This window comes from Uloborus diversus, chromosome 1 (genome assembly GCF_026930045.1).
Source record: "Uloborus diversus isolate 005 chromosome 1, Udiv.v.3.1, whole genome shotgun sequence".
Lineage (NCBI taxonomy): Eukaryota > Metazoa > Arthropoda > Arachnida > Araneae > Uloboridae > Uloborus > Uloborus diversus.
The window spans coordinates 199045991-199070186 of record NC_072731.1 but is presented as its reverse complement, the minus strand read 5'-3'; the positions used below and the strand labels follow the sequence as shown (position 1 = coordinate 199070186).

The following is a 24196-nucleotide window of genomic DNA, read 5'->3' as shown; positions in this document are numbered from 1 at the left end:
TTCGCTTTTTTCTAATTTATTATTATTATTTTTTTTTTGAAATAAGACGATGCACTTAAAAGCTTTTAGCTGTCGACAATTTATCAAAGATTTCCAAATCACCTTATTAATAAAATTTCCCACAACTAGCTACTCAAATTTCCGCTATTGTATTAGTGACAAGCTCTTTTTTAGCAAATTTTTCAGATTATTTCTCCATTGCTTTACAATAGCACCACATTCAGGTGTGAACCAAAGGTGGCCAGTGTTCCTAAGGTAGACCTAAGTAGGTAGTGTTCCTAAGAGAAGCATTAATTTAATCCTAAAGTCGACCACACCTCAAAAGAAGAATTAATTTTATCCTAAGGTCACATCCAAAAAGAAGCATTAATGTTTTCCTACGGCAGACCACTATCAAAAAGAATATTATCCTAAGATAGAATACCCTCAAAAAAGAATTAATTTTATCCAAAGGTAGACCACCCCCAAAAAGAAGAAATGATTTTATCTTTTATCAGAAAACGATGGTTCTGCATTATGAAGCATGTATCTTAAGCGCAAATGGTTGAAATTGAAGAGATTGCCTTGATCGGGCGCCATTACATGCTGTAATTTCACCTTTGAGGAGGAATAGTTCTAATATCATATGGTAAGCGCATATTTCAATTTACATTTTCTCAAACTCGTAGAATTTTGAGTTTAGATACCTTTTCTGAAAAATTATACCTTTATCTTTAGTTACGTTCACTTAAATTCAATTTAACGGTAATAAATTTAATAGACTAATAATTTTACGTCGTGCAAATCGTGAGCGCATGCATGTTCCCAAGGTAGCCACCATAAGAAAAACATGCTAACTAATGTAATATGGTAATTTCGGTACTAAGCTGTGTCATATTATTTTTTAAACATTGCAAATAGTTCTCATATTATTTTTAGAAAATCTAGAACAAGTGAAGTCATGACAGCCCATAATTTGAAAAGGCTTATTGTTATTTCATTCCTTGCAATTTCTTTGAAATTAAATTTTTTTCTTCTAATTTAACTATGTATTACTATTCTTGAAGTAAAAATAGCTAACAGATAATGTTTTACAAGTGATTTTATCATTTAAGGTGACACATGGGCCACCTTTGAAACACTATGCTACAACAAAAGCAAACAAGCTACCATTTTAAAATTGTATTACAGAAATGGTTAAATTTTATCTTACAAAAAACGTTGCACTTGATTTATGTGTTACAAATGAGTATAAATTCAACATTAAAAAAAATCACCCTAATTAACCAAACCAGAATATTATGAATATTTATCAAAGTTTATTTATAGCCATCTTTGGCTTTATTAACTTGTTTTACATTGTTATTAAGTATCTCATCACAATAAATATTTTTAGCAAATAAATCTTGTCAGTTTTAACTTTCTGCCCAGTTTTGCTCTTGTAATATTTAAACGTTTAAAATTAATTAAGATTAGTTTTGTTTATAAATCTATGAAGATTAAATTACTGTAAACAATTCGTTATTTGAAGATATCTGTCACCTTTATCTATGCGTAAAACTAAACGGTGTGTGTAGGGAGAAATTTTTTTCAGTTATCATTACTAATTAATGATTCTACTTTGTGTTAGTTTGCTCAAGAAAGTCTGGGATTTTTGACGTAAGAATTATTCATTTTCTTTTTATGATCGTTAAAAATTTGTCTTTATGTTGCTGCTACTTTTTACATTGTTGTGAGAGACAGATGATACATTCTTTTCATAAACGTAAAAAATATGTTTCGCAATGCTTCAAAAATACAAAATCAGTTTTATTCCGTTACGACCGCAGGTGATGATGATTATTATTATGCGTTATGTTTTGAGCAACTTGACTTTAAGACATTACGACTTCCTTTTACCGTAGTTCTAAGATGCCATTCTTACTTTTACATGATTTCGAAAACGTTAAGTTCGCATTTCTTTGTAAGCAAAAATGCTTATGTGCTCATTTCAAAGTAAAAAATACTTCAATTCTGTCGTGATTGCATGAGTTCAGTAATTTCATGATGATCTCAACAGATCTTTTTTAGGTATCTCGTTGCAACAGAAGAAAGTTTCATTTTGGCGTAATTGGAAGAAAAAAAAAAAAAAAAACGTTTATTTCGGTGTTTTTTGAAGCTTCAGGAATTCGCTAAAGATTTTCAGAGTCCCTTTTGTGATTTTTTTTTTTTTTTTTTGTGGAAAATAAAACCTTTCTGTGAAACATCAAAATAAAAACTAAAAGTAATGTGTCAATGCATTTTAGATTTACGATTTGCATACTGCTTTTAAAAGAGCTTGTGAAAGGTTCGATTAGGTTATTAGGAATTTGTGAGCAGTCCTTAAACGGACTCAGATTTTCTCTGCCCAGCCCGCTTACGTTTACAGCATTATTTACATAGAAAGATTTTGTGATCGTATCAGAACACGCCTTTCACTTCATTGTGATCATTGAGATGAGAAATTACATTTTTACGCTGGTATGATTATAATTTTATTTTAGAGAGATCAGGAGGATTAGCAAACGGGAGGGAGTTTAGGGGTTAACCCCTCGAGATATTTTAATCTAAGTGGATATTGTTAATTCTAGTTTGATGATATCCATAAAAAGACTGACCTTTCTCACCCAAGAAAAAATCTAGACTTTCATAATTAATTTTTACCAGGCGTCTTAGTATCCATTTTCTCTTATTTTTATCATCTCCCTGTGGAGAAAGTTCTGATTTATTTTGATCACTCCTTCCCTCTCTACCAAGAGAAATTTCTGGCTCATTTCAGAATTTGCTACAGAGTACCTATGCACAAGAGAAAAGTTTGGCTATCCTAGTAATATTGACTGTACTAGATCAAAGTTTTGCTTCATTACTCTACAGACGAAGCAAAGAAATTTTGTTAATGACCATACGAATCACGAAGAATGCATCTTATTTTCTTTTTAATGGCGTGTTTACATAGGGAAGTAATGACTAGCAATGACCAGCATACTGCCAGGAGTCGTGATTTTCGATAGCATCCGTTTACATTACGCGTCCTCTGACCAATTCCGCTTTTTACTTGGATCGGAATAAGTCCAACATTCTATCTGCAATGATCATATCACACTCCTCCGTACCTACCACTATTTATGGTTCAAACTTTTGGATAAGGCCCTGAAGACAGCTCTGTTTTTGGAAACAAACCAGAAGCGGATCAATTCCTGGTCCAGAACCCCCAGAGGTACTAATTCACATGGAGATTTTGTGACAACGACAAATTAAAGTGTCCCACTCACCATTAACGAACACGGAGGATCTTCGAACGACTGACATCGGAACAGGCCGCCGAACCGATCAGGTCAACACGACTCTCTGCAGTGATCCGTTTGTTTACACTTTCTTTATGGAATTTTTCTTATCGCTGTTTCAAAGTATCTGCAATGAGCCGGCTTTTTGGTCAATGTAAACGGACTCTAAGAGACTATTAACTGACCTCTTCCTTTCCGGTGACCTTGGTGAGATGAGGCTCAAGTTGGATCCGTTCCTCATCAGACCAGGCGAATATTCCACGTCATAGTCTAAAGAGGATTGCTGCTGCCGGTGTGGGTGGTGTCCCTGGTTGATGGATCGCTCCAGGTTGGCTATGTTGTGCTCGATGACCAATAGCGCTTGGCGGTCGTCCTCGAGTCCTGCTTCACTAGCGGACACGCCCCATTCGCTGACTGAACCGTCTGGAGCGGAGTAACGGACGTCGAACAAAAGAACGATCTGGAAGGAGGAATAAAAAAGTTCTTCGTTCAGTCATCTCAGTTTGTTGTGTCAGCGAAGAACCAACCGAAAGTCCAAACCGTAATTTTTTAGGATATCTGTTTTCGTGTTATTCTGTACTATCTGTTTCAAAAAAAAAAAAAAAAAAAAGAATCACCCGTGTTCCCCCTTTGTAGTATTTTTAAACACACTGTGTACGAAGATGAAACAAAAACAGCTGGTTGTCATTTGAAATTTTGAAGTGGATGTTTATTTTAGCCTGAAGAAGATTCTATGACAAAAATTTATGCATTTCTAATTCTCAGAGGATATTATTTCTGAAAAAATAGCACATTTTTTGTGTTTTTAGTGTAGTGCAACTTTTTAAAGGCTGTTTACCCTGAAAGTTGGTAATGGATTAACAGCTCCCCTAAAATATTTTAGTCTAAAAAAGTTAATTATTCATTATTCAGTAAGTTACCGCCCTATAGCCAGGGCTAAGGCAGAAATACATGAAATACACCGCCAGCTCAGTCAATTCCAACCGAGGACTGCAGTTTCGTGCTTATTAGCACTCATCAGCCCGGCATAGGAGTGACTTAGCAGAAGGTGGAAAACCTCTTAAGGAAGTCAAGAGTGCCAAACAAACTGGTAGCTAATACAGAATTAGCACTGACCAGACGAGTGACCGAAGCAGTGGTTCGGTTCACCTCGAATTTTGAAGGCAAGGCAGGTATATTCAGCAAGTTACCGCCCTATAGCCTGGACTACGGCAGAAATACATGAAATACACCGCCAGCTCAGTCAATTCCAGCCGAGGACTGTAGTTTTGTGCTTATTAGCATTCTTCAGCCCGGCATAGGAGTGGCTGAGCTGCAGGTGGAAAACCTCTTAAGAAAGCCGAGAATATACCTGCCTTGCCTTTAATATTCGAGTTGAACCGAACCATTGTTTCAGTCACTCGTCTGGTCAATGCCAATTCTGTATTTTATCTACCCGTTTGTTTGGCACTCTTGGCTTCATTAAGAGGTTTTCCACCTTCTGCTCAGTCACTCCTATGCCGGGCTGATGAGTGCTAAAAAGCACGAAACTGCAGTCCTCGGCTGGAATTGACTGAGCTGGCGGTGTATTTCATGTATTTCTGCCTTAGACCTGGCTATAGGGCGGTAACTTACTGAATATACCTGCCTTTCCTTCAAAATTCGAGGTGAACCGAACCACTGCTTCTGTCACTCGTCTGGTCAGTGCTAATTCTGTATGTAGTCAGTGCTGCACTAGTCAGTGCTAATTCCAGTCTGTTTGGCACTCTTGGCTTCCTTAAGAGGTTTTCCACCTTCTGCTCAGTCGCTCCTATGCCGGGCTGATGAGTGCTAATAAGCACGAAACTGCAGTCCTCGGCTGGAATTGACTGAGCTGGCGGTGTATTTCATGTAATTATTCATTGCATTTTTTTTCAATAAATTACGAAAAATACACGACACTTTTTCAATTAATTTTAATCACCGCGATAAAGAAAACACTCGTTTTTAGCTAATTATTATAAAATCAAAAAGTGGACATTAGTTTAGTTTTTATAATTTGTTTAATATTTGGTACAGTTCCGTTCAGTGCATATAATAGTAATCCATACTCCTAAATTGTTATTAAATCCCATTTTAGCCCTCTTCCGTGATTGTAAATACAACCTGGTTGGGGACCGTTGTTTTAGTGCAATAGCCATTAAAAGAAGAAATATTCTTTTTTTTTTTTTTTTTGAAGGATTTTACTTGTTTTATGACTAACTTTTGAATGGAATAATTTGTTACTGTTTAATGAGTTTTGATGAAATTCTTAACTTGTTTCTTAAAGTACACAATTAAAATATTTCTTTCTATTTTTAATGTTCACGTAATTCGGAAATGTATTAGTGCCTGAAAGAATGAAAATGCTTTTCTACTTGCAAAAAGTTCTTTTGCATTGCACAATCAAAAAATTTTTCTCAGATCTGACGCACACTTCAAGAGAAAAATTTAGAAATTTCCAAGCCAGTTAGTTAAAGATCGAAAGAAGAATTTCAAAAGCAATGAATATGAATTTCAGTTTCAAAATTTTCCCCGTTTAACAATCTTAAATTGTACAATGATGAGCAATCGCAAATTGCAAGAAAGTGAATTATCGGCAGAAAATGAGGAAATTAATTTGAATCTCAAAACTGTTTGCACTTGAAACGGACAGAAAACTTACTTCGGTCGGCATATTGTTGACATCGACCAAAGAATCTGCAACTCGTAGATGTCCATCTTCTATTAATTTTTGAAGCACCAAGCCGTAGCTGCCGATCACCCTATTTGAAGTAATAAATTATTGACAGCAACATTAATGGAAATGAGGGTTACAAAACTTTCAACACCAAAAAAATAAATAAAGCGTCATAGTAACGATGATATTAAACAGTGTAATAAAGCATAAACTTTGTTGAAAATTTCATACAATCTTTCAGTGTAACTTTGATTTATAATTTATTTATCTTAAACTGCTCCTCGCATATTTTAAAATGCTTCATTGTATTTTTTTGGAAAAACGGAAGAAGCACTCCTCAAGTTTTGCTTAGTTATTCAAACTTAAGAAATAATAATTATGAAATTCATTTAAAACTAACAATTAGCCTATAGTTTGGATAAACTTAACCTGGCAGCTCCGTAATACTGCAATTAGTATCTGCGTAGCTTTCACAATGCTGCCAGGTTAGGTTTGCCTCAACTATAGTATAAAGGGATCCTTCTATGTAGGGTAAGTTTGAGGTACAATCAAAATGGGATGAAAAATAAGTGATTTTAATAAAAGTATTACCATTATGAACCAGAAAAATAAAATTTCTAAGTATTTGGAAACGTGTCGGTTTTACTTCATAAGAACACAAAACTTCTATCATTTATAATGAACTCCCGCTTCAGAACATAGTGAAAAATGATGGGACAGTGATAACTCATTTTAATAATTTGGTATGACAGTTTTATTGCTCAATTTTCATTCTACAGTATATTTTTCGATTCAGTCATATTCAATCCCAGAATCTTTTCAAATATGTCAAGCAGAAACCTTCAACGTACAGACACTTATTCATGACTGTTATTCATTTAATCATCTGATTCTTGCTATTAATAGGATATTAATTGTTTTTTCTTTCAAATGAACTGTTAGATGAGCAGAGAAATATAAATGGGACAGGAATATCAAACTTCGCTATTTAGTTGGATTGCTTTATTGGTGCAAGAGCTACAAAAGGATTATTGCATCATTCCAAAATTGTTATATTGCGAGGCGCGATCTCCCATGAGATGGGTAGATAGAGAGAGGTTAGCGAGTTAGCTCTGCCTGGTATATAGGACTTCGTAATATCTAGATTTGATTACATGCATGTTGAGTATTTCGTCACGAGGCAGCAGATCAATCACACGAATGAAATGCATTGTGGTTCGACGCATTAGTTCTGTAACCGGGAACACGGATTAGATTCAGCTTTAACACCATTTGAAGCAGTAATGATCTGTGAAGGGACGTTCCACCTTCTGTTCATTAACATTTTCCTTTATGAACTCTTCATACACGAATCAAGAAATACTTATAATAATCTTATCAGGTTCAAACAATCTTTAAATTTAATAGTTATCTATCTGAAGTTATAGTTATAATTATTTTAAACTAATTTTATGCTTGCTATTCGCTATATTAAATTCACCGTATTTAGTAGTTTGTGATCCTGATCATTGTCGCGGAAGATTAGCTCTTCTAAAATTTAAAATAAACTTAATTTCTTCCTTCAAAAGCGAAGGGAAAAGTTTCTCAAAGCAGGGACAGAACCGAGAAAGCGGACCGAATGCTTGAGAATATAAGTAAAACTAGTTGATATTTGATTATTTTTTTTCATAGACAGTTATGCGCTCAAGAATTTGTTTTTGCTCTTATTTAAAGGCTTGTTTGCTTAAAAATTCAATTAAAATCCTATATTATAACCTATGGTATCTCAAAATAAGTACTTTTTATCAGTAACTTTGATTAAGTGAGTAAATTGTAGGGTTGAAATACAGTTGTGGAAATAGTTGTGTCAACTATGAAATCTTTAGTTTATAGTAGTAGTAATAAACCCATTATATCGCCAATGTGACTACTTGACACTCTAGCGTTAGCCTTTTTTTTTTGCCGAACTGATAAGATTGAATTTAGTACAAAAAGGAAAAATTTATTTTTAATTCGGAGATACTCAATTGTTAGTTTTCTTCTTACTATAAACATTAGATCAATACTTGTTAAAAGGAAATAAAAGTGTCTAAGGTAACAGAAACAAAGCTTTCAAACCATACTTGTTGCTGAAATATTTGTTATAGTTGAGGAGAACAATTTCCAGAACTTCATGGCTTTGTACTGGACTTCCAACCGGCCACTCGAACCACTGTGTGGGAAAACAAATAGTGAATTACACAAAAGAGTTCGTTACAGAAAATTTCAAGACGTAATAAACACTATTTACACATGATTTTCTATATTTAATACGAAGAATTTAGCCTAAAGTAGACTTTATTTACGCATAAAATGAACTACAATTGACTTCAGGAATGCTGTTTAAATCATAAAACATGATCTTTAAATTAAGAATTCCAATAATTTATTTCTATTCATCGTTTCAAGCTAGGGTCAGTTGGAGTGATACAAAAAAAAATGGGGTAAATGAAAAAACAAACTCTGTTACCCCACTTGGGGTGATTTTCGAAACTAACTGTCGGTAAGCAGCAGCGTAGCGTTGGTTTCTGCCGCTGGGGGCAAAAACCAAATTTGCCGCCCCTCTTACATTCTCTGGCTACTCCTCGTATATGCTGCACCCCCACAAAAAAAAAAAAAAAAAAAAAACCTTTTTTTATATTTTATACAACGAAAACAGAATTTTATTATACAAAAAAAGTTTTACATTTTAATTTAACTATACATCAGCAAGAAATATTGACGATCGAAAAATGCTAATAAATATTTTTCAACAATTATTGCATTATGAGAAATAATATTTTCCCTCAATAAAAATATTTTGAACAGCATGATCTAAAATTGTATATACTAGTAGTATTTCTTAAACCTTATATTGAAAAAAAAAAGAAGCAGAAGAAACAAAAAATATTTTAAATTACCTAATAGATACATATATTTATACTTGAAGAATTTTTTCTTTTTAACCTAAAATTTTAATTTTCTAATTTTCACCAATGGAAAATCTTTAACAACACTATCAATGTCGATTGTAATAGTCGCTTCTATAAAATATTACATAAAATGTTGTTATATAAAATGACCCCCTGAATCCAAGTATGACAACCGTTTCCCCCTATTCCCCACCGCGTTTTGGAGTTTTGAAGATGATGCCATTAACCGTTATCATCCTACTGAGGGACTAGAAAAAAGAAAAGTTCAAAAACATGAGCATTTGTAGGAAGGAGGGATCCTCTCAGGGTGGTAGAAAAGGTTAACAGGGCAATGAAAAAAGTAAAGCAAACTAAGACAGTAAAACCCCCTACCAAGCCACCTAAGAGAAAACTTGATTATTCCTCAGAGTCTGAACTGGAGAATATTGAAGATTTATATGAGGAATTCGATATTTCAGAGGAAGATTTTAATGAGCTAGAAGATCCAGATAATGTCAATATTCAGATTGGTGTTTTTATATTGGTGAAATTCGATGGCAAGAAAACTGTCAAATATTTTCTTGCAGAGATTATTTCTATTGCTGATGATGGGATATGAAGTTAAATGTCTGGAAAAAGATCCAAACTGCCAGAAGTTCACAAGAGAAGAAAGATCCTACCATTTATGAAGTTGACAAAAAGGATATCATATTCAAGCTACCACACCAAATACTATCCGGTGGATCTGAAAGGCTGCTCAAGAAGTTAACATTTGGAATTGACTTATCCAATTGCAATCCTGGTTAGAAAATAAGAGTAGCTTTAAAAAATAATCTTGAGTATGGTTTCCAGAAGCTAGAGCATCTTGTTATTTTATTAAAAAAGTGAAACGTAATAAGATAATAAGATCTAAATTTTTATTTGACAAATTGTTGTTTCAAACAAATGAAACAACGTATTTCTAAATTTATGTGTGGTTTACTGGTTGATAAAGAGTGATGTTCTTACTGAAAATTATGTTTTCTTTACCTTTTAATCATTGGTGTAAGGTACACCATCCCAAGACCCAAGGTACACCACCGGTGGTGTACCTCGGTACTAATTGCATTCTTCTGTTTTTCTTTAAAAATGTAATTGAAATAATTTAAATAAACTTTTAAGATAATTATATGTTGTGCAAAAAACCATTAAGTTTTAACAATAGGTATTTGTATTTAGATTTTGCAAACAATTATGAAATTAAAAATTGAAAAGTGAAAATAGGTTCGAGGTACCCCACCTTCCCCTAATTAAAGATAGCATTTACATCTTCTTTATATAAATAAAACACAAACTCCAAATTTATATGTCCGGGTAAACTCGGAAACTACCGGACCGATTTGATTAAAATTTTCCGTTTGCCTAGGCATGGCCACCTGTATAAAACGTGCATGTTTGAGAACGCAAATAAAGTAGAATTAAAAAAAAAAAAATAAGAACGAGGGTGTGGAAAGAAAAATATCAATGAGCACAAGCTCGAGGGCTCAAAAGAAAAACCGGAGGAGCTCAGGTTTGAAGGTGGAAAAAAAAAAAAAAAGTAGCACAGTGAAGTGGTTGCTTGGTGAGCAAAAAGCTTCTCGCCAAACAAGATAAACAATTTAAAAGATCTATTCATATTTCTGAGGAGTTGAGGGTGGGAGGAGGTTCTAATGGAACTAGCTGTGATGAAAAAGGAGAAGAGGGAGGATGATAGTTTGGCAGATACTTGGCGGGAAAACTAGATATCATAACTTTTTATGGCTGAGGGTTTTTGGGTTTAGGATGCAGGTTTTCTTTTTTGTGCGGAAAAGTTAAAAGTTTTCTTGGCGGGGAAATTTTTACAACAGGGTTGCTTTTGATGAGACATCACAACTTTTTGCATTGATATTATTACTTTGTCTGTATTTTTAGAATTGAAAGCTTCAAGTCAGAAAATTTTCAATTGAAACAACGCTGTTTTGTGTTTTTAAGGAACAATAATGGCTAGTCTAATTTTACATCAAGTTATTTTCTGACTATTAAGATTCTATGTTCATTTTGCGAGAATTGGGCGGTTTAAATTTTATTGCAATTCTTGTATCCTCTCTGTTGCAAAGAAAACTTCTTGGATAATAAAATACTATATTTTAAATTATATTGTTTTCGAGTATTTTAGAACTTCGCAATAAATTCTATTACAGTTTCTTTATTTGACATATTATTCAACATTTTCATGAAGGTTTATTTAAATGTTTTACAGCTTGAGGGCTATTTTAATCTAGCTTTTCACTTTTTGTTTAATTACATTTTTTCTTAAATCGTGAATTATTTTACGTTTTATGGGATAATTTTAATTGTCTGGTGATTTATCTTTTTCTTGAGCGAAGTCTTTGTCTTGTTCAATACCTAGTTTTGTTTAAAAGATCATTTAAAAACGAAATAACGCATGTTATCACCAAGCAAAAAAAAAAAAAAAAAAAAAAACTAAGCCATTAAATATTTTAAATTCGAATGTGTCAGAAGATCTATACAACTTTACTTGATGTCAAATCGCGGATATCCCAAATTTGCCATAGTGAATGCGCATGTTGCGCACGGACTAAGCTTATCAAAATTCTTGCTTAAATTAATTGCAAAATTTTTTTCAGCTAACAAATTACTGCAAAGCACGGATATCAGCACACGTATTTCATATATTTTCAATTCATTATGTGTTGTTTGTGCAAATTCCATTAATTTAGAAAATAAGCAAACCAATAAAAAAGTGCTTTTTTTCGCTTTCAATTAGTGATTTTCAAACTTCAATTACTCCGACCCATGATGTCCCTGGGGGTTGAATTTTTGTATATGTACTCAATGGCCTCCCAAGAATATGTATACAAAAAATCATTACCGTAGCCCCCGGGGGGCTGTGATAGAACCCCAGGAAGGTACAATTTGGGGGGTAAAAACGAGGGGGGAAGGGGAGGGGGGTCAAATGGCACAAAAGGCACATCAGTAGGGTACAAGGAATGTGTGTGCGAAATTTCAGCTTGATTCCTTTTTTCGCCTTGGCTGTAGCCCTGTCAAAGAAAGCGAAAACTTTTTTGAACAGCGATTTTATAACTTTAATATTGTCCGTTTTTCACTAGTTGAGACTTGGCCACGCCCCCAACACGTGGTATCGGAAGATTCTATATGCGTCTTTTGGGGATGAGGCTTCAGACCAACACTGAGAAAGGTTGCAATTGGCCATCGTTATCGCGCTGTAAGACGACAAGTGTTCTATAATTTTCTAAGAAATTACCTCCCACCTTCTTTCCCGAAAAAAAGGTGTGCTACTAAGACAATTGTTCGACTTAAAAGTATTTTAAGATTTGCAGTGTATTTCTATACGTTTTGGGTTAATTTATCATTGGTTTTGCGAAGGAAATCCTAAACTTTCTGTCTTTCACGCTAAGTAAACATTTTCTGAAAACACGGTGAACAGTTGCATGTGAAATTGGAAGGAAAATTTTTCCTTCTATTCTGCGGAAACTTTCACAGCTCTCAAACGTGGGTTTTTCATAGGTATTCTAATTATAAATCGCTAATCGCATATTGTTAACTTTGCTGGTCAACCATTTCTCACCTTATTTTCGATCCGATTTTCTTCTTTAAAGCGTTTATTAAATATTACACAGTGCTTAGGGATCAATGAACTACTTTTGCAATATTTTGAACTGTTTTACTTCGAATATAATAAAGAATTAATGCGTTTTCGAATTGTGTTTGTTGTTACTTTGCGAATACGAGTCATTTTTAAAATAATACGTAGATTTGCAAAGTGAACAAGCAAAAACTAATGCTAAAAGATTTTTTAACTATCACCGCATTGAAAAAATAACAACAAAAAAAAAAAGAAAGAAAGAAAACGACAGACGATAACTTTAATTTCGAATTTTTCTGAAAATATTTCTCTGTCACCTCATTTTTGGCCCATTTCAAAGTCAATATTTTGTAAAAAAAAATGTTGAATTGATGTAATCATGTAGAGACAGTATGAAAAAGTATTGAACTACTATTTCGATTCCTAGGCACTTCATTTTTAACCATACACATTTAAAGCCTACGAACAATTTTGGAAGCCTCAGTAGGTAAGTTGCACTCTGTGTGACACATTTCAATACTTTAGTACTATTTTTTTTTTCCAATATGGCTTTTATTCTTCAGAAATGAAAAAATTAACAAAAAAAAATTACAGCTTTTCACATGCCAATATGGTTATCTACAGAATAATTGAATAAGTGCCTGAAACAACGTTTTACGTTACTGTTTTAACCTATTTATTTTTGTAAATACGAAAAAATATACATGCTTTTTTTATTCAAGTTTTTTCGATAACTCTAAAAGTAATTCAGTTCTTCCAGTACTTTTACGGAACAGCGTTACGTGTGGGGATCATAAAATAGGCAAAAGTTTGTTGCCCGTATTCTAATACAGATCCGAACAAGGACGGACACAAGGGAGGGGCGATGGGGCGACCGCCCCTTCCTTGAGTCGATATGCAGAACTCTTCCACGGCATGCCTTTGATACTGAAGTTGAAAATTGTTTTAGCCTATCTTCAATAGTTTGACGAAGCTCTTGCTGTCTGGAAAATGAAAGTGTAGCACATATCTTATTCTTAACACATTACTGATAGAGATCTGAACTTTGTATAGGAAGTATTTCAAAGTTCCAAAAACTCAATTTTAGAAGATTTTAGATGATATTAAATAGGGTTATAGGGTTCAAGGGCTCTTCTCAGAAAAGTTTGGAAAATTGAAGTCCCCCCCCCCCCCCAAAAAAAAAGAGGAACTTTAATGGGACACCTTTGATGGCGTTAAGGTATGGGATGGGGTTTGGTACACTCCTCCGCAATTTTGTAGAAAAGGAAGTCCCTCCCCTTCCCAAAATAACTGAAATGAGACGATCTTTCATGGTGTTTGGAAAGAGGGGGCGGAGGTTTGCGAATTTATAAAAGGGTAAGGGTGTGAAATCAATCGCTCCCTCCTTGAATAGCTTCTGGATCCGTCCTTGGCTCTGAATGTAAAATGCGTTATTTTTGTCAAGAAACGTTGCTATAGTCAACCTATTCAGTTGTTCAACATATCCCACACTGGCAAGGAAACTGACTCAATCACAAGAAAAAAAAACAGCAATGGAGAAAATTAAGGTTTGACTCAATAGTAATTTTAAGTGATTTAGTCTCAAGCATTACAATATGCGCAGTCAACTTATTATGTGATGTTTATTAATTAGTTTTTGAAGTATAGATACATAATGCATACTTTAAGCTCGAAAAATATTCTTCCAAATTATGAAACTTTAATAATGTGTCATTATTGATGAAATCGTTTCTACGCCCCCCCCCCCGCACCATTTAGGTGAGCTAACTTTGCGGTTTTTGTGTCGAGAAAAAGCACTAAATTTAGATTTTAAATCAGTAGCCGGTACGGTTTTTCCAGATTTTGAATTGTGTCACTTTCCTTGCCGGAGTGCGATATGATTCTTTATTAAAAACATACATGATCATAAACAAATTGTGACTAGAGCTATCCAGGAAGGAGGGGGGGGAGCCGGTCTTTTCCCTTAAAACAATTGTTACTGCGATTTTGGTGACTTAGAGCAAACCTAAGGAGTCGTTCCCAAATGATGTCACGCTTGAAAGGGGTAGGGAGAGAGGGTTCGGGGTTTATGAACTTCGGACAGTTAGTCTCAAGGGTGAAGGAGGCGATTATAAGAAATATGACTTCACATATTTTGGTCCAAGTAAAAGCGTTCGTTATAGCAATATGTTCATCGAACATTGCGTGAGATGTGACGAGGGGAGAGGCTAAGGTGAAGTGTAACGTCCTTTATGGACAATCCGTGTTTACGTTAGGCTACTGTGTACTGAAGTGTTATAACTAACTTTGTTTCTGCCTCCCCCCCCCAGAAACGAAGTTGGTTACCTCCCCCCCCCCCGCCTTGAAAATACTCGCCCTGGGGGTAGTCGTCATCTCTTAAGCCGGACCCAACCGATGAACCTATAATTTTAAAACAGTATTCAAACCAAAGACACTTTTTATAACGCATCGCAAATTATTACATATTTCTAAACATTAATATTCATGCAATACTTAGAGAAATAGCCTTGATTTTAATAGTCAATTGCTTTAAATATTTCAGATTGATTTTTTATTGTTTTCTCATTTACTTTTATTTCTCACATGTAAATCCTTTCTGGAACAATTGCCCCGTCCCCGCCTTTGGTTCAACCAAGTATTTTTTTTGGGGGGGGAGGGAGGGGGGGGGCAACTTTTGTTCGAATAATGTTTTCATCATTTTTCAAAAATAACTGCTACTGTAGATCTACTGACTGTATATCCGCTCTATATGATCTGAAATTTTGTACAATCCATACAGATGCATCAAAAAGACCCAACCCGTAAGAGCTACTGAGTCACCTCCCCCACCCCCCTCAAGAAAAGGGAGAGGGAGATGGAGAGAGATATTAAGTCTTCAAAACGAACGCAACCCTTAAGCATTTCAATGCCACAGTCTGTGTGGCAATGAAGTTTTCCTGTCCCCCCTCCCCCTTTTTTTCATCAGCGCACTTGCAATTTCGAATATAGGACGTTAGTGTTTAAAAGGATATCGTTCAAAATTCAGAAAGCCTATCCTTAATAGAAATGTTTCATTCGGAAAACAAAATACCTTACTTTTTTTTGTAAATACAATATTTTTGTTCTGAAATTTTCAGTTTAAAAAGTATAGATTCCCCATAGACGACAATTACGCGAAGCTAGAAACGAAAGGAAAGAACACAAAGACACTTTTACAAATTTAAATGCCTGCCAAATTTAGGGTTGTCTCAATGGAAAGCGGCAGCGATCACCCCCGCGCTAAACTTAGCTTTGCTTTCGGGAAGGCGTTCCGAAGTCTCTTCTCCTCATGAACGCACAATACCTCCTCTCCCTGATGGTCCAGGGGATTGTATTTTGGTTTACGGCGTCAGGTGCCACTAGAGATTGAGTGTACCAAAAATCATCTACGGGGTCTTCATGGGGCTGAGATACAGAGGGGTGAAAAACCCAAAAAACCCGAATTTGTTCTGTCGTGTAATCTTGTTCTTGGTCGCTTTTATTTTTTTTTCGTCTTTGGCGGTGGATTTGCTTCTGTTGGCTGCTGACGGTTGGTTTCCTTGGCGGGGCGCGACGCTCCCGCGTCCCGTGATTTTTCACACCCAATTAGTCTCAGAGAGTGTTATCTAGGACAGCAATTGTCAACCGGTGATCAACGGACCGGCACCGGTCCACAAAAACATTCGGCAGATATGTATGCTAATTCACGTTGAAAAATTTTCCCGACTCAAAAAAAGAAAACACCATAATCATACCCTATATGACATCTTTTAAGTCAATGTTGTAATTCATTTTCGTAATTTTTTATATTATTTAAACAATTCGTATTACTTGCGTAAAGTTATTACAATAATTATTTATCTTATTCTTAATATTTGAATTGTTTTGTAACAGTTCTTTAACTGCAATTTTTACTTATATGTTTGTTAATTTATTTATAAATAATATTACAGTGGAACCCCATTTTAAGTTCCCCACTTCATACATTATCCCGCTTCCGACGTCATTTTCAGCTGGTCCCTGAAAATTGGTGCACTGATTATGTTAAAATATTTGGAATTTTACGTAACTCTTTTTCAAAAACTCTGCTTAATATGTTTTTCTACATACAGATCAAAATCCTTTTTTATCTACAAGACTCACAGAAGCGGGTTGACAGCATTCCAGCAGTCGATAACGCATGTGCCGTCTCATCGCATAACTAATTACTTCGACATTAGATTTAATAACTGCTTCCGATGATAGAGATGAAGATGATAAAGATGTTCGAACAGCTGATCAAGCTATTCAAAGGATAAAAACTAAAACAACTTTTATTTGCAAATACCAACCGAAAAGCAAATTTGCGACCAACACTAAAAAGCAAAGTTGCGAAAAATTGTTAATATAAAACAGGCTATAAATGAAATGAAGTGCAAAAACAAATAAGATTACATATTTTCCACTAGTTCATAGGCAAGGGCCAATATTTGAACAGGATTTTAAATCATGGATTTTCAGTCCTGCTCCCGGTTTTACGTTTTCCCGATACGTCTTTTATCAGTAGTTCTACAGAAAATGTAAAACCGGGAGTCCACTCCATTTCGTAAAAGAGGAAAAGCAAACCCTCAGTTGTGTGCAATTTTTTTTTCTCAAACAAGTTTAACGGTCACCGAGTCAGACTCTGGTAAAAAAAAATAAAATAAAATAAAATAAAAAAATAAAAAAATTAATTTGAATTCTGAAATTTTGAATTCAAATTATGTTTTTCGCAATCACGAACTGAGACAGGACCCTACTCATTGGAGTTACTGTTTCTAGAAACAGCTCCTGTTCCCCCCTCCAAGCCTGCCTCTCCTCCTATACGGTTACGTGTGCATACTTGTGTGTGCGTAAACCTGTGTGTGTGTATGTGTGTGAACGTGCGTATGTGTAGGACATGGACGCTTCCGAGCAGGAGAAGCGGATAGCTCAGGAGCGGAGCAGCCGCGCCGCGCCGCCTGCAGAGACCGTGGGCGGTGTTCCTCGCTGGTCCAAGTTGAAAAAGGCATGGACGCCAAAAACAATCAAATGAGAACAATAAGAAATCGTGATTGCTCAAAAAAAAGGGGGGGGGGCGGATACCTTACTAGTTCTAAAAGAAGACAAAAAAAAAAAAAAAAAAAAAGAGAAAAAGAAAACAACATTACCGGTCCGCAATTTTTTTCAAAAGCTCTCGCAGGTCCGTTGATCAAAATAGGTTGAGAAACGTTGATCTATTACACAATGTACAACATTTTCTCTCTCAATTTCATACAAAAGAAAGGGACGGACCAAAAGTGAATCATTGAAATTCTGTTTCCTTTTCCCCCAAATGAACACTCTAATTTTAAATCAACTGAAATGGAAAATAGTTTCATTCATTAAATACCACGAAGCAAGAAATATCAGAGAATTCTGTAGAACGCGTTTCACTGCGAACGTAGTTTAAGTGTAAAAAAAACAACCAACCCTTGAAAAAGATTCCCATCTACCAGCCAATCTAATCGGACTTTCCTCTCACATTCAGCTTGAGTTTGAGGCCGCTGCCTTTAAGTATTTCTTAATACTAAGTTCATCTTTTTAGAGAATGTTCACAGAAGAAAGTTATTTAGGTTAATTAATTGGCGAAAGGACAAGAAAATGAATTAATCCTCCATTTAAAAAGGGTAAATTGAGGCAGTGAGAAGCAAAGGGATGTAAGTAGACATTTTCAAGTTTTGAGTTAAACGTGTTTTAAGATAACGTCCTAGGTAGGCTTTTATTGATTTTTTTTCTAAATCATGCAATACATCAGCACCTACCAGGGCTACTAGAACTATCTCTTGCCCCAAGACAGAGGAGAGGTTCACTTACCATGTGTGCTGGTTATCTCCAAATTTTTAATTTTGCCACTTACATCCCTTCGCTTCTCACGGCCTCAATTGATGAAATATGAGTGATATATAATTCGAGCGGAGGAGTGTTTTCTTAAAAAGTTCTAACATTTGTTTTTATTGCTTCCACGAATAAAACCAATATGTTTAACATTCAGCGTTTTCTAGAAAACATTCTTAGTTGCGAATAAGTTGTGTATGTTTTATTTAATTATTTAATTTTCTTTGACTAAAAAAAAAAATCTCTATAGTTTTAAAGTATAACATCATTTATTATTATAAAATTCTTTTTTTTTAGAGCTCAACGCTATGAAGAATGAATATCAACTTTCAACCTAAAGTATAAATATATATGTATTTGGGATGCATCTAGTCTGGGAACCCCACATATAATGCAATGCTGCAAAAAAAAAAAAAAAAAAATACATAAAATTAATATAAATAAAGAAGTAGCTATTGAAAGAGCTGGTGAAACATGCTATCTGACGCATAGAACATTTGCACTCGTATCTCCATAAAGTAAATATAAAGTTTTAAGTCGAGCGACGTTGTAAGAAAAATCACCTAGTTTAGCGAAAAATAGAAGATTCTGGAAGCGGTGATCAGGATGCCGATTAGGGTGGTTCAAAAAAAAAAAAAACATGTAAAAAAAATTTCTCCTTGATACCAGGACACCCCTCAATATTTTTAGACTTATGGATAGCAATATACTAGAATAATTTTAGCTTCCTATTTCAGCTTAAAAAAGGGTGCTCAGCTCAACCCCCTCCACCAAACTTCATCAGTATGGGGAGGAGGGTTAAAAAATATATTAAACTGAAAAAACAATGCTACATGTTGTAATATACACGAATAATATGCATATACATTGCAATAAAATAATTATTTACAAAAATAGCTAGGGAAGTTAAATGTTTCTAAATTTGTGACATTTTTTATGCTACGGCTAGTGTTAAATTGAGGGATCATGAGCACCGTCTTAAAATTTGAGTAAGAAGCTAAAACTTTTACAGCATAATACTGTTAGTGAGTCTAAAAAAATTAGGGGATGCCCTGGACTCTAGCTGAAAAAAAGTCTTTTTTGAACCACCTTAATGCCGATATCTTTTAACGTTAACGAAGCTACAGTGGCTGTTTTAAATGTCCATTTCTAGATAAATTTGGTGTTAAATATTGCGTAACTTAAAGGCCTCATATTTTAAAAGCAGGGAGACGAGTGGAAATGATTCATGCGTTAGAAAATATGTTTCACTACGCTCTTTAAATTGCTTTTTATTGACGCATGGTTTCCTAGAAAGAGGTTCTATTGCGATAAAACTTCAAGACACTTAAATTAACCGTAAATCAAATAAAGTATAATACAGTAACATAATGTATTTTTCAATAGATCAGGTTTTAAACGACACGAAAAGTCATAAGCTGTAATAAGCTTACTTACAAATTATTACCCAAGCTTTTACCTTTATTATACGAATTGAGCAAAACTGTGCTTGTGGATTTCCGTTGGCGTCAAAAGCTCACACTTCTTTGTATTGAAAAAGGGATTCCTTGAAACCCCGAAACGCGTGTCAGCATCAATTGCTAATTTGCTGTTTATCTACGTTGTTTGCAAATGTTTCTTTTTTGCACAAATTTATTTATTAATTTCACATAAGACATAGTTGACTCCTTGTTTTCTGTGTTGACTTTTAAATAAACTTTTGAAAAAAATGTGTGATTCTAAATTTGCATCAATTTTCTCGATAACAATCGAGTTAATTTATGATGACAATTTAAAGGTTTTATTCATTGAATATTATAATAATTAATGCATTTTAGTACATTTATATATGAATTTTTCAAAAATGTATTTGATTCTTTTTTAATTTTAAAACTCTAATCACATTAAAACTCACAATTTTAAAAATAACTAAAATAAAACTCTTTATAAAACCATCCATATCAATCATAATTTGTTTTTCATACTATTTCATCATTTATAAAATAACGAAGTTAAAACTCTGTATTTACATTTCACGTGAATGGTTTTGTACTTTATTGAAACAACTTAGGAAAAAATAATCTAAGTTCTTTAAAAATAACCCAAGACACTCAAAAAAGAAAATCCCTCAGTATTTTCGGCAAAATGTCACGCATGGTTCCGAAATACAGTGTTTGATGCATTAGAAATCTCTCAATTCCCAACATGTTCAATATTTCATCAACCTCTTCAAAATTCAAAACGGATTCCTCATACAAACACAGAATACAGGAAGAGATAAGTAAGGGGCAACGGGAAGCGGCCGTATCTTGGAGCATCCACTCCAAACGGCCAACGGGTTAAGAGAGTTTTGGCTTCGACTAATTTCCCTTCCCAACAACCTCAGAGATAATTGAGAAAATGAAGGGTTCCTGGTTACACGACGCTGTGAATTAATGACCCGCTTAACGCAATCAGTTTGGTGTGTATTTTGAAAAAGATTTTCGCCATGGCTGAAATGCTCGGGGGTAAATTTTATTCGAAAGATTAAGTAATCTGTTTATTCTTTTCCCGCTTTATCGAATTCACGTGCTAATGATGTTAAAGGTTTTTTTCCTTGTTCTAAATGCTTAATCACCTGCTGGGATGAATGGGTTGTTTAAGTTGATTGTGCATAATGATGCACAGTTTAGAACGAACGCTGAACATGCTGACATTACACGGTTTGGGGCGGTAAACTAATTTAGAAAATGTTATGATTTAATCGAAGCTGTGTAAAATGTCAAAAGTATTTACACTTCTGACAAACTTTCCCTTTAAAAAAACAGGCTAGTGAATTGAATAACTTTATTTTTTAATACGTTCTAAATTATTGAGTTCTTTTTTGCAAATTTCTTCATTTCAAAATGGAAGATTCGTTACTTTATAACACAAATTATCTTTTCTTTACTAATAATAAAGCTGAAAGTCCATCTGTCTGTCGGGATTTCTGTCTGTCAGGATCTCTGTCGCATAGCGCGTAGACTGTTTAGGCCGATTTTCATGAAATTTGGCATGAAGTTAGTTTGTAGCATGGGGGTGTGCACCTCGAAGCGATTTTTCGAAAATTCGCTGTGGTTCTTTTTCTATTCCAATTTTAAGAACAAAATTTTCTTAAGATGGACGAGTAAATTACGAAATTATCATAACGTGGAACCGTGACATGGGCACAAGCCAATTGGCGAGAAAATTCACCATACATTATTCGTAAATATACAGGCGAACCAAAAGACCTTTTAATTTTCTATTACAGGCAAAGCCATGAGGATACCACTAGTGCATCAATAAAAATATAAATAAATGAACACAAACATATTAAACATTAAAAAAAAAGTTTGTATAATTTTAATCTTGACATCTCTTAAATAAATTAAACCAGTTTAGCACATGTTTTTTTTCCACTTCTTTCATTTTATTTCTTACTAGCGGTACCCGCACGGCTTTGCCCGTAGTAGAAAAATTAAAAAGTCATTTGGTTAGCCTGTATATTTACAAATAATGGATGATGAATTTCAAGCCAATTTGCTAAGTTCATTTGCTCGCCCATGTTATGGTAGTTTGCTCGTCCTTATTTTTGTAATTTTCTCGTCTACGTTATGTTAATTTTCTCGGTAAAATGTTTTTAAAATTGGAATAGAAAAAGAACATAATCGAATTTTCGAAAATTCGTTTCAAGGTGCACACCTCCATGCTGCAAACTAATTCAGTGCCAAATTTCATGAAAATCAGCCTAACGGTCTAGGCGCTATGCGCGTCACAGAGATACAAACTTTCAGCTTTATTATTAGAAAGAATTAATTTGGTTCGGTCTTTTTTGCAATGTTTTTTTTTTCTTTTGTAATGAATCTACTGCCAGAAAATTCTTTTTAGTACTTTCCTCGTGGTACAATCCGACGCTTTTCTTTTCAAAATACGAGTAAATTTTACGAAACTCTCCAATTGGTCAATCCATCCTGACCAGGACTGTGGAATCGGAGGGAAAATGACCGGCTCCGGCTCTGACTCTGGAAATTTTAGAACCTTCGACTCCCGACTCCAACTCATTTTCGCCAAAATCGGCACGACTCCGACTCCGTAAGCTGATCCTGACTGTGAATACTTTCTGTGTGAGGATTATGATAAGAATCCTGATATGTATAATAGGGAATGATCGAGTAATGCTGACTGACATCATGAACAATGAGACTCGCGCCACGCCATGATAACTTGATAATATTTTTTGGCTGTGTTTGACATGCAGGGAAATGCTTTATTTTGTCGAGGCTGGCCTGGATACGGTCACTTAACTGTTTTACTGGTAAGACTGTCATTTTAGGTGAGTGAAGAAATGAAAAAGTGGTTAACAATGAACTCTATCTGCTGGAGTTTAAAGTTAATCCACTGGTGTTAGGGCAAAAATTTCAACTATCAAAATATTATTAAACAGGCAATTGCTTTGTACAAATCTAGACGCAATTTTCACCAGTCATATCTTGACGGGCGATTTTCGAGTGTACCAGAATTGTAGAATTCCATCGTTTTTCATTCATTCGAGCTCAATGACATTTAAAACATTTGGTTCTATCCCCCAAAATGCAATTTTGTTTGATTTCTTATCAGCTTAAGGCTCATCGTAAACCAGTCAACTCGCGATAACCCGAAACCTAAAAACTCAAATATTCCTTTATCTCAAAGTTTTGATTGGGTCGCAAACTCTAAAAAAAGATGTAGAAACTTCCTATAACTCACAAACTACCAATAACTCGGAGACCCTTTTCGGTCTCTAGAGACTTCGAGTTATCGAGAGTTCACTACCATGTGAAATCGAAGTTACTCACAAATCAGGATATTATATCTAGACGAGGAGGGACAAGGAGGGGTGGATAGAAGAAACCTTAATTTTCAGCCATGAGGATAAATCCTAGCATGTTAGCGTACATACATAAAAGAACTTTTATTACAAATTTTTATGTCCCTCCTCCTTAGGATAAACTTCAAGCTGTGCTAGCGTATTGTAACCTAAAGAGCGAAGATGATTAAAGAAATTCCCTTATTTAAACTACATTCTTACTTTCATTATCGCTAACCACGTGCGAATGTTTTTTAAAAGCATAACTGACAACCATATGTGGCGAGGAGGTGTTTTTTTTTTTATGTCGAAGACTAAACGGGTGAAAGATTTTTTTCATGAATTGTGAAGGCAAGCCGTCAATTGTCGTCAATGAACCAGATAATAGTTTTCAATTTTTTTAGGAAGGAAATCTAACTCCGATTTCACGGTAATTATAGGAGCAATTTCTCAGTATATTTCCCTTTTAATAATAATAGTCACTTTTATGATAAATATGGACGATAAAAAAGAAAATTAAAAATGAATATTTTAGCATGTGGTCCATTCACGGCAACTGGTTGCTATGGATGGACCATCGAGTTTCTACCGACGGACCAAATTCTCAAATTAAAAAATCAATGCATAAGTTACAAATATTAATAACAGGCGATCAATAAACACTACAAATAACAATAAGTTATAGGAAAAGATATTTTTTTTATAAAATGTTTTACTTTCGGATAAGAGGAACATAAAAAAACTCCTCGTTTACCTCATGATACTTTTCACTCCTGTTCAACACCGTTCTTATTCAATATCTTTGCAACCTCCTTTGAACTGTTGGGAGTTTTGTTAAGTCCATTTTGAAAATTTTCGTTCGACGCAAAATTGTTCTTGCTCTCTAAAATGTCAAAGAACTTATTGACCATTTTGTTACTGAAACCAGAAGCTTAAGTCTCAAACTACCAGAGAATCAAGTACTAACACATTTTTTTGTCTTAATTAAATCTGTGGGAGATGTTGTTT

General features: G+C 34.6%; 1 protein-coding gene across 1 annotated transcript in view; it reads right to left on the bottom strand.

Moving 5' to 3' along the window:
* The window catches only part of LOC129234111 (otoferlin-like), a 407264-nt gene that overhangs the window by 128656 nt on the left and 254412 nt on the right, over nt 1-24196 (bottom strand). Inside the window, exons 3-5 of the mRNA XM_054868003.1 lie at nt 8061-8149; nt 5944-6043; nt 3467-3741 (exon numbers count right to left, since the gene is read on the bottom strand). Coding sequence (XP_054723978.1) covers nt 3467-3741; nt 5944-6043; nt 8061-8149 — 464 coding nt within the window. The remainder of the gene's footprint in view (nt 1-3466; nt 3742-5943; nt 6044-8060; nt 8150-24196) is intronic.